Below are 9,979 nucleotides of genomic sequence, written 5' to 3' on the forward strand. Positions count from 1 at the left end.
AGGAGACATTTACAACTTAGACAGACCAAAGAGATGTAGGATGGATACAGATACTAGCTGAGGAACATTCTAAGGGCAGCTCCTCGGGAAGACAAAACATACCTGGTCTCCTGAATCCACTGATGAAAAGCATTTGCGTGCTGAGCAAATTCCTGCCGCAATTTGTCATTTTCTTCCTGCCTTCTCTGCTCCTTCTGCAGCTCCAGTTCACGTTCCTGGGCAACCAACAAAAACAGGTTTTGTGTTTTTGTTACAGGATGAGGACAATCCCATTATTTCTCTGTTTGAAACTAAGAGCTGCAGAGTTCTGAAGCTCAACACAAGACTGAGTGCTCAGTGTCCTGGATATCTAGACAAATGATCTAAGATGACAACATAGAACATCCCTAATGAAGCCTGGAGAACTGGAATGGAAGCAGCAGTTACTTTGCTGCATGACACATGAAACATGTCTGAGTTAGGATGAGAAGGGACATATGCTTTGTCTTTTGAAAGACTGCAAATGGAAAACCAGGAAAACAAGTTTATGGCTAATGACATTTTTTTTTTGCTCCCAAGATTTTGTGGTATTTGCATCTCTGCTACAGCAACAAACTCTTGTTCTAGTTCGCTTGCAGGATGAATCCAGCAAGGAGCTGAACAGTCAAACTAGGCTCTCTCTGGGTGACTCACCTTGATAATTTTCTGCAGATTCCTCCAGGTTTCCTCAAGAGCCTCCATGGTAAACCAAGTGTAGGGGTTGGAGGCCACACGGAAGCTTTTGATCTGGCGATCCAGCTCTGCCAGCTGGTTGAAATCAGCCTGGGCAGAACTGAGTGAAGAACGAAAAGCGTCGTGAGCTTCTCGCAGGGCTTTGATCTCCTCCAGCGAGTTGCAGCGCACGGGATCCGTCAGGTCCTCCTCAGCATTCTCAAACCAGCTGTTGAAGGCAGATGCCTTCTTTGCAAACGTCAGGAACAGATCCTCAACCTGGGAAAGAGAAAACAATCCAAGTGCCCAGTTACGCAAAAATGCAGATATTCCACAGGAGCTGATCTGGAATTAACAGGCACCACTGGTCATTTGCCTTTATTACTTATTTCTTGCAAGCATCTCAAGAATTCTTAAGACAACTCTCCAGATTCTCCATCATAATTAGCTGCAAAACTTGGAAGTGCTGTATGTATTATTCAAAGAGAACAATTAGATTTTTGCAGACCCTATGGTTTGGTCACTCACCTTTCTGAAATGCTCCTGAGCCTCCAAGAGCTTCTTTTTCCTGGCAGCAGAGTTGGCAAGCAGCTGATTCCAGCGCTTCATCAAGGAAGCGTGTCGAGCCTCAATGGCCCTGGACTGGATATGTTTGGCTGCAAGGAGCTGGTCTTTCAGAGCAGTGATGTTTGCAATTCCCTCTTGCTGGAAAGCCTGAAGTCCAGCATCAAAAGTTTCCTAAAGTATTAAAAGAATTAAGAAATATTTTAGACTGTATTTTTATTTAACCATTCCAATATACCCTGCATGTATTTCAAATATAAAAAGCTAGATTCTTGTGTGTTCACCTGTTCTCTCCACCACTCATGGGTGAAAGCAGCATTATCACTAACCTGTTTGGTGAGCAGTGTTTGCACAGAAGACAGGTCACGTCCATAATCATCTGTCTTCAGACTGTTTTCCTTCTCACCTGAAAAATGAAAACAAATTCAGTAAAAATGTCAGTCTCTATCTCCAAGGCTCCCTCTATTCCAAATTAGGTCATTCCAAAGCATAAATCAGGTTTATCAGTGCTGATTATTTTGTGTTTAGGTCTGCTGGTTACAACAGCAAGTGAGAAGCTATTTGAGATCTGTTGTAATGAAGGAGCATCTCAGCTTCTCTGTGGCAGGGTCCTGTGCGCCACTGTAGAACGTACCTATCCAGGACTCCACTACATCTGCCTTCCAGTTGAACTGGAGGAAGGCAGAGTTCTCATCCAGTTTGGCTTTCCTCTGAGCTGCTGCTTTCTCCAGATCTGACACCTTGCCTTTCAGGCCCTTCATCTTTGCAGTAATGCTCTCCACGTGGTGATTGTTCTATGTGACAGAAGAAAAAAGCATACCAGATGATTTTAAGTCTTCCAAGACATCCCAGAAGTTCGTGGCAGAGCAAGGACTTTGAAAGATTTTGTTTTCCATGTAAAACCACTGCCCAAGTAATAGCTTTGAAAGCTATTGGTGTTAACACCAACAGCTCATTCAGCAGAAAAAAAAAATTAAGAGTTCCTTTCAAACAGACAACAAATCAGTCCTCAGAGAAGGGGAATTTACTTTGACATGAAAATGTCCTGGAGTCGTGGGACTTTTTTTCTACCCAGTTTCTGCTCACCTTTTTGATAAGATCCTCCCCATTAGCACAAACATCATTCACTCTGTCTTTGTGCACAGTGAAATCAGTCTCAAATGCTTCATGCTTCTTCAGCAGGCCCTGCAGGCACAAGAGACAGTAAATTGCAAGAATAATTTCTCACCAGTAATTAAAGAAAATTAAAGAATTGACTGTTATAGATCAGCTAGCATGATTATTTTTCTGACAAAAACTATTTCTCTTAGCTGGTTGGCACAACCTGCTATTTCTGTGGATAAAAGGAGACCAATATTCACTTCCAGTGTAACTTCAGCTATTTGATTCAACCAGGACTGCCCATCAGAGGGCCAAGGGATGCAAAGCAACACCAAATTTCAAGTCTTTTCTATAGGAAATAATGTATTTAGGATGTTTTTATAAAATCACTTCATGTTTTTTACAATATAAGCCTTCAAAAGGAACCAATGATAATCTCTAAATTGGAAAGACAGTTCAAGAAAAGGTTAATTAAGCTCTAACCAACAATAAGGAGACAAGTTTCTCCATACCTGGATAGCAGCAAGGGTGTCCCCATAATCCTCACTGGCTACCAGTGTCATCTTCTCATTGATCCAGGCTTCTTCTTCCTCAACATTTGCCACAAACTGCTGGTACTCCAGAGACTCCTCCAGACGCTGCCCCCTGTATGGGAAAAGAAAGAGAAATCAGGCCCAGTGTTGCTTTATGGCTCTTGGATATAAGCTGTAACAACAAACTGCAGCAGCAGAAAGCAAGAATGTACAGACTGAGCCCTAAAGACACAATAATTCACACTCCACTTCTCCAGCAGCAGCAAACACTCTCTACAGCTCAAGTAATTCACTAGAACACAAATCCTGCAGCTACTGAAGGTCTGAAATGAATAATTTTCTCCCAACAGTTTCTATTCAGAAAAACATCCTGGTAGTGGATAAGACCAGGTCATTTCAGGTATGTGGTTTCCAACTGGTGCAATAAAAGGCTAAACACAGCCAAAAAAAATATATTAAGTGTTTCTACTGAGGAATAGTATCACTAAAACTCTTATCCATGGTCTCCCAGAGCCTGTCATCATTGATGTGATATTACATCACACTACTAATAACCCAAACCCTAAAATCCTGAAACTCAGTAAATCTGGTCATTACGAGTCTATGTAACTGTTTTAATTAATATTGGATCTTACAGAACCATGTCTCACACACCTAGCAGCTGCCAGCTGTTTTAACTCTTTCCAGTGATCCACAAACTGAGCCAGTCTTTGCTGTATCTCCTCCTTTCCAATTGTGTTATCATCTGAAAGCTTCTTACCAGTGTCCAGAACACCCTGCAAAGCAGAGAAACACAGTTGGTGGCAAAGCACATGCATTTATGTGCCCTATTTGGATTCCAACAAACCTATTACTGGTTCCCATATTTGTCACCAACAAGGAAGATGTTGGTTACAGAGAAATCTATCAGGGAGAGGTACCTGGATGGCAGGTTCATGGGCAGCTAATTCTGCTTCTAAGCGCTTGTGCTTTTTCCTGAGGTTCTGCACACCTGTGAGGTCTCTGCCATAATCCTCTGAGCTAACCAACAGCTTCTTCTCTCTAAATCCAAGAGAGAATAGAGAAAGAGAGGTTGAAGATTATTTTTACAGGTCAAACCTGACAAAAGTAAAATAAAATTACAGATCAGGAATTGCTCTGCACAGCACAAAAAACTTAGATGAAAGAAACTCTGTACATGTCATCAGCAAACAGCAGCTCCTGGCAGCACATTCAAGGTTATGTGTGGGGGAAAGAAAGAACAAAAGCAGCAGAGGACCTATAATTTCTCTCTGAAGGACAGAGTTTATCTGTCCTGTTTTCTTGCTAAGAAGACAGATCTTTCATATAGTTACCTGCTGGTGTCCAACTTAATTTTATTTTACAAGCATGAAAAAAAAAAAGGGCTCCAGTTTGAATGTCAGGGTCACTTCCCTCCTCCCAGATACTGACACCAGTATGGAAAGAGCATTTGATTAATTAGTACAGCTGGTTAGAACAAAAAAAAAGGTACTTAAAACTGAGAAAGCAAGGTTTGCATTTTTTGCCAGGAGCTTTCCCAGGAAGATTAGAGTCAAATTTCAATTATCTGGTCCAGGTCTGAGCAGCATTTCCTTTTCCCAATACAGAACCTTCCTCCTTGGATTTGATCAAAGGAAACCATAGATAAGCAGCCTCTCCCTGACTTGTGCTGAAGCCATTTTGAATATTCCTCAAGGAGGGAGAGAAGGGAAGTTCTTGTAGAGACACATCCTTGTGGAAAAGGTATAAAACCACAGAACAGGCTAGGAATCATAGAATCATTAAGGTGGAAGGGACCTTAAAGATCATCAAGTTCCAACTCCTTTGCCACAAGCAGGGAATGTTGTTAGCATTCTGGGAGTCAGCACATGCCCCCCCAGCAGAGCCTAGAACTTTCAAATACACACTTGATCCAGGATTCCTCATCATCCATGTCCCGGAAGAACTGGTGCAGGCGGTGGGACTCGTTCAGCTTTGCCCGGCGCGCGGCTGCCATGCTCTTGATCCTCTGGAAACGGCCGTTGATGGTCTCACGTTTGTCCTTGACTTGGGATGTATCAAAAGCACTGCTGGTCATCAAACTGTCAGCCTGGCTGTTCAGGTCCTTCAGACGATCCTGGAAACATGTTTGGGAGGGGGAAAAAAGTGTGTGAATTGCTTGGATCTCATCTCTGCATTTATTATGTCAGTGTAAAAATCCTTGTCTGGCTGCTTTGCAGAGTCACCAGGTTTTATTACAAAAACATGTTTCAACAAGTCTGGGACTGCAGCACGTGCTGAAATGGTATCTGTGGATTTGCTGATTATTGTGATTTATCTTCCCAAACTGAAAGAGAAAGCAATACCTCATGAGCAGATATATCAGCTTCCAGTAACTGGTGTTTCTTCAGAAGGTTATTAACTGATGCCAAGTCCTTCCCATAATCTTCAGATGCCAACAAAGCCTCCACCTGGGGGTAGGGAAGGGAAAAGGGGATGGAGAACAAGTTGTATTTTCATAAAACCCTTGAAATTATACTTTCTTTAAAAGAACTGTGCAAATCAATTATCTTCTCAATTTTCTACAGTGAGGATAAACCTTTCCCTCACCACCCATTTAATGCTTAACAGATTCTATGCAAAATATGATGCTGCTGCTCACATTATTGTTTATAAATAACATAAAAACATCCACAAGTTTTTCAGGAATAATGAAGATTTTAAAAAAAGTAAATCCAGACTTGCTCAAAGGTGGACTGTGCTCCACAAAATCTTACATGAGAAAAGGGAATTAAAAGAAAAAAAAGAAAAAAAAAAAAAAAAAAAATGGGGCTTGCAAGTAAACAATCCCCAATCCCCAGTTACCTCTGAAAGCCAGAAATCAAAGTCCTTGATTCCAGTATTGAAATTCTGTTGCTTATTGGCTTCTTTCAGCTTCTGACTCTTCTCTGCTGATTTCTGTACCAGGAATTGCCACTGGTCAGCCAGGGCAGCCAGACGTGCCTGTTATGAAATGGAAAAGATCAAAGCTACAAACTGAAAACATGAGTTCTGATAAATGCAAAACTAGAATATGGTGCAAGTTTGGCTGCTGATTCCAGAGATGCAAAATACACAGTCACTATTTCATGCTGCCCAGCATTAACCCAGTTCAACTTTTCCATCCCAATCATGGGACCAGAAAACTTCTCACCCTCGAGAACAAAACAGAATGTTTACCCTGATTTCTACTGCGTAGTTACAATAGAAAAGCTGCTATAAAACAAGACTTGAGGGATACTCTTCTCCCCCCAGTTATCCAAACACTTTAAGCAAATCTGCTCAGGCTTGCTGCTCCTACCTTCACAGCATCCTCACTGCCAGCACAGGCTCCTCTTTCAATCAGCGAGTTCCCCATGTCGATGACCCCGCGGATCCGGTCTGCGTTGGCGTGGAGCTCAGCTTCAAAGGCCTGGTGCTTCTGGTGCTTGCTCTGAACACAACAAACCCCAACCTGTTACAGACTGGACAAAAGGCTCCTGAATTGTTCTCATGAGCAGAGACAGCACAAGAGTTGTTGGCATGGGGAGGTTTGTATATAGCCTGATCTAACAGCTTGCTCTCACTGTCAGAATACTTTGCGCTTACTCAAACAGTAACTCTGAGCAACCCTCAAGCTTTGGCCAAGCAGAACTGGCAGTGAGCTGACAGATGTAGCTCAGGCAACACCTTCTGCATGTTACAGGTGCTCATGCAATGTTCCTTGCATTAAGGTCAGCTGTTACTCAGGTAAAGTTTTCTCATTTCCAATGCCATCAACTTTGAAAAGCAGCAGCACAGCAGATCATCCTTTCTAATGCTACAGGAACTTCACAAATTTCTATTTCCCTTTCTAATGAGGAGAAATCACTACTACAGATTCTGCTTTCTACACAATTTTAGTATTAGTTGAAGTCACACATGGCCACATTATATATTAAAGAATTAACAAACCTCTATAGAAATAATTGGGTTTTTACAAATAATTTCTCTACTGAGTTGAAAGCACCATGAGAACAACAGGAGCCTTGGCGTAGGAGGGAGTTTGAAGTTCTCTTTCATATATACACCATCCATCCACCCACCAGGGAGATAACAATAGCACAAAAATGACAAGACAGAATTTACAAGTATTAACTGGAAATGCTAGTGACATTGGACATAGGGATACAATGCCCTGAGAGAATGGAATGAAAGGAAATGTTAGGTTAAAAATAAAAGATGGAAAATACTGCAGTGCTGGCATGAGAAATTCTGCATGAACTGCTTATCCTGAATGCTGGGATTATAAACTTATCCTTCAAAGATCGATTTACCAACATGTACAAATCAATTAAAATGGAATTGCCAATTGCATATCTCCATATAATGACCATTACAACAAATCCCAGACAAACCTTTTTTTCATTTAATATAAAATTCAAATTTCTTCAACTAAAAAAACCAAAAATTAAAAATTTAATGTACCACAGCCTAAAGTGACAAACAACAAATCTTTTCATTCTTACTCTAGCTAGCTTCCCCTTCCTTTGTTCTGTCTTCTCTTTCCATATATCCTCATTTTACTCCACTTCTTGGGAGTCTTAGAAGTCCTGCCAGCTTTCCATCTGCTACGTATTTTTTCCTGGAGTGCTCCTTCTACATTGCTCCCTCCTCTGCTGCAAGAACTGAGCCATCTAGCTCTGTCATTTTATTGAATCCTCCATCTCCAGCATTTGGTTCCACAAGCACAAGCTCACAGAGCTGCCATCCTCTCATGTGTTCAATCCTCACTGCTGAAGATCTGCACAGGAGGATGACAGGCCCAATTGCCAAACCCCATTTTTTCCAAAGAAACCCTTTTTTTTCCCCATTGACTAACTCCTAAAAAACCCCAGAACCACATCACTAACGCACCACAAATCAAACAGATCATGCAGAACACCTGCAAAATTAATAGGTAAGAATAAATGATGCTGGATAGGCATGAACAAAAAAAGCCACACCCATAACGTGAAGATCAACAGCTGTACCTGGATGTAGGTCAAGAACTAATAGAAAACAAAGAGATTGCATGAGCTGATGGATGGAGCCACAGACTGCAACCAGACCTTGTGCTCACACAGAAGCTATACAAAGGAAACAAATTTACATACCAGGGCTAGTCCAAACTACTTACCAGCAGTTTGGAAAGCTATAAAACAGATTGAGAGAAGTAGTTCAGTGCATTCATACTACTTCATAAACCAGTATTAAAACATAAGAGGTAACTTTAATTCATTATTTCTTAATATTGAAAAATAAATGAGACTTCACATTTTAGAATATAAGACAGAGATGTGACCCAAGAATTCCATATCCTTATTATCTAAATGCTGGGAGAAGGACAGAATAGCTACTCAGAGGTTTCTTCAGGAAACTTGGTGCTGCAGATTCCACATCTCTTATTAATTATATGCATCAATAATTACCAAGTGAGTTCTATTTTGGGTCTCCTTTCATGCATAATGTAACTTCCATTTTCTCCTTGTTAAAAGGCAGAACATGTCCAACATCATATATTATTCTGTTATCACCGAACAAGAATTCCTGAGCATGTTTTTTCAAACCAGAGTTTGAAAAGTTTAAAATTTGGAGTTTTCATCTGAGAATCATATTCACCTGGATATTTGTGGGATCCTTGTATGACTCATCACTTGCAGTCTGGAGCTTTTCACTGATCCAAGCTTCTATTTCATCCACATCCCGACTGAACTGCTGGAGTGTCTGAGACTCTCCCAGCTTTGATCTCTTTTCAATCATTTGAGCTTTCAGCCGAAGCCACCTGCATGCAATTCAGGACCTGTTGAATGAAAAGCTGGGACAGCAGACACTTTCCCTCTTAACAGCTACAGGATGTTGCCAGAGAGCATTTCCTTTTCAGCCAGTGTCTGCATCCCATCTCAGGGCAAAACTCACCTATCCAGAACCTCATTCCTTCTGGTTGCAATGACTCCTTTGGCATAATGATCAGCAGAGATCAACTGGTCAGCAAAAGACTGTAAGACAGCAATTTTCTCTTCCTGTTAAAAACAGAAGTCATAAATTAGGACTGTGCCTCCTTAAAGTCAAATGATGAGCAGGGCCTGGAATGGAGAAAGACTTTTTTTCTTCTTTAAATAAACATGATTGTAAATGTTACTCTACAAAGGAAGTCCATCTTCTACAGGACTGGAGAGTTCAATTTCAGAACATCTTTCACCTGTGGCATGTAGGAAAAAAAATATATTTTGGACTGTAAGCTCCAGCACTATGATCTCAATAAAAGCAGGTGGCTTTCTGTGACAAGAAACTGAAAAGACACCTTTTCCTGTTGTAAGAAACAAAGCAAAAAGCAACACTCCTCACCTGGACATTGATTGCCTTATCAAAATCTTCATGTTTCTTGATGAGTGCCTCCACACTGTCCAAGGAGTCTCCTTTATCTTCTGTGTTCAGGAAGGCCTCTCGGGCAGCCATCCAGTTCTCAGCTTGTTCACAGTCCCGATGAAACAGCTAGAGAGAAAAAAACTCCAGAGCATGAGAAAGACAGACCAAGGGCACCACTTTTCTTGGGGTTTTTTTTTATGCAAAGAGGGATTCTTTTTAAAAAAGCAGCAGAGCACCTGTAGTTCTAGGCATTGGTCCAGCATCATCCTGCGCTGGACCCAGGCCTTCTCCAGGTCTGTCCGTTCCTGATCTAGAATATCCAGTTTCTCCTTGATCTCTGGGCTGGCATAATGTCCATGAGCCAGAAGCTGTTGTCCAAACTGTTCAAAGGCCTGAAAAGTGCCAGCCCTTGCATCTATTTCAGTGCGGTGCTCCTGCAAGGCACAGAGGGTGTTGTTAAATAGATGGCAGAGCTGAAACTGATCTATTTTTGGAACTCTAAATGGGAAGTGTCACAAAAAGAAGCATTTGTTGATGTTTATTATGCACATTTATCTTGCACACACCTGGTGTCTTTCCAATAAAGCTTCAGCTCCGGTCACATCCTTTGCAAGTTCATCTGAGGAGACCAGGCCCCGGATTCCATTGATCCAAGACATAAGGTCCCTGTGAACACACATCAATAGAGATTATTTTTCCCTCTTTCC

At 41.4% G+C, this 9,979-nt stretch overlaps 1 protein-coding gene across 1 annotated transcript in view; it reads right to left on the reverse strand.

The window, feature by feature from the left end:
- The window catches only part of SPTAN1 (spectrin, alpha, non-erythrocytic 1), a gene marked incomplete at its 5' end in the record, with an annotated part of 25,102 nt that overhangs the window by 6,992 nt on the left and 8,131 nt on the right, over window positions 1-9,979 (reverse strand). Inside the window, 19 exons of the mRNA XM_009999007.1 lie at window positions 103-215; window positions 673-969; window positions 1,219-1,428; window positions 1,584-1,660; window positions 1,889-2,048; window positions 2,341-2,439; window positions 2,868-3,000; window positions 3,543-3,664; window positions 3,809-3,929; window positions 4,796-5,004; window positions 5,234-5,338; window positions 5,733-5,870; window positions 6,208-6,339; window positions 8,044-8,058; window positions 8,526-8,688; window positions 8,823-8,926; window positions 9,252-9,398; window positions 9,509-9,706; window positions 9,839-9,938. Coding sequence (XP_009997309.1) covers window positions 103-215; window positions 673-969; window positions 1,219-1,428; window positions 1,584-1,660; window positions 1,889-2,048; window positions 2,341-2,439; window positions 2,868-3,000; window positions 3,543-3,664; window positions 3,809-3,929; window positions 4,796-5,004; window positions 5,234-5,338; window positions 5,733-5,870; window positions 6,208-6,339; window positions 8,044-8,058; window positions 8,526-8,688; window positions 8,823-8,926; window positions 9,252-9,398; window positions 9,509-9,706; window positions 9,839-9,938 — 2,643 coding nt within the window. The remainder of the gene's footprint in view (window positions 1-102; window positions 216-672; window positions 970-1,218; window positions 1,429-1,583; window positions 1,661-1,888; window positions 2,049-2,340; window positions 2,440-2,867; window positions 3,001-3,542; window positions 3,665-3,808; window positions 3,930-4,795; window positions 5,005-5,233; window positions 5,339-5,732; window positions 5,871-6,207; window positions 6,340-8,043; window positions 8,059-8,525; window positions 8,689-8,822; window positions 8,927-9,251; window positions 9,399-9,508; window positions 9,707-9,838; window positions 9,939-9,979) is intronic.

This window comes from Chaetura pelagica, unplaced genomic scaffold, assembly GCF_000747805.2.
Source record: "Chaetura pelagica isolate M959 unplaced genomic scaffold, ChaPel_1.0 scaffold405, whole genome shotgun sequence".
Taxonomy (NCBI): Eukaryota; Metazoa; Chordata; class Aves; order Apodiformes; family Apodidae; genus Chaetura; species Chaetura pelagica.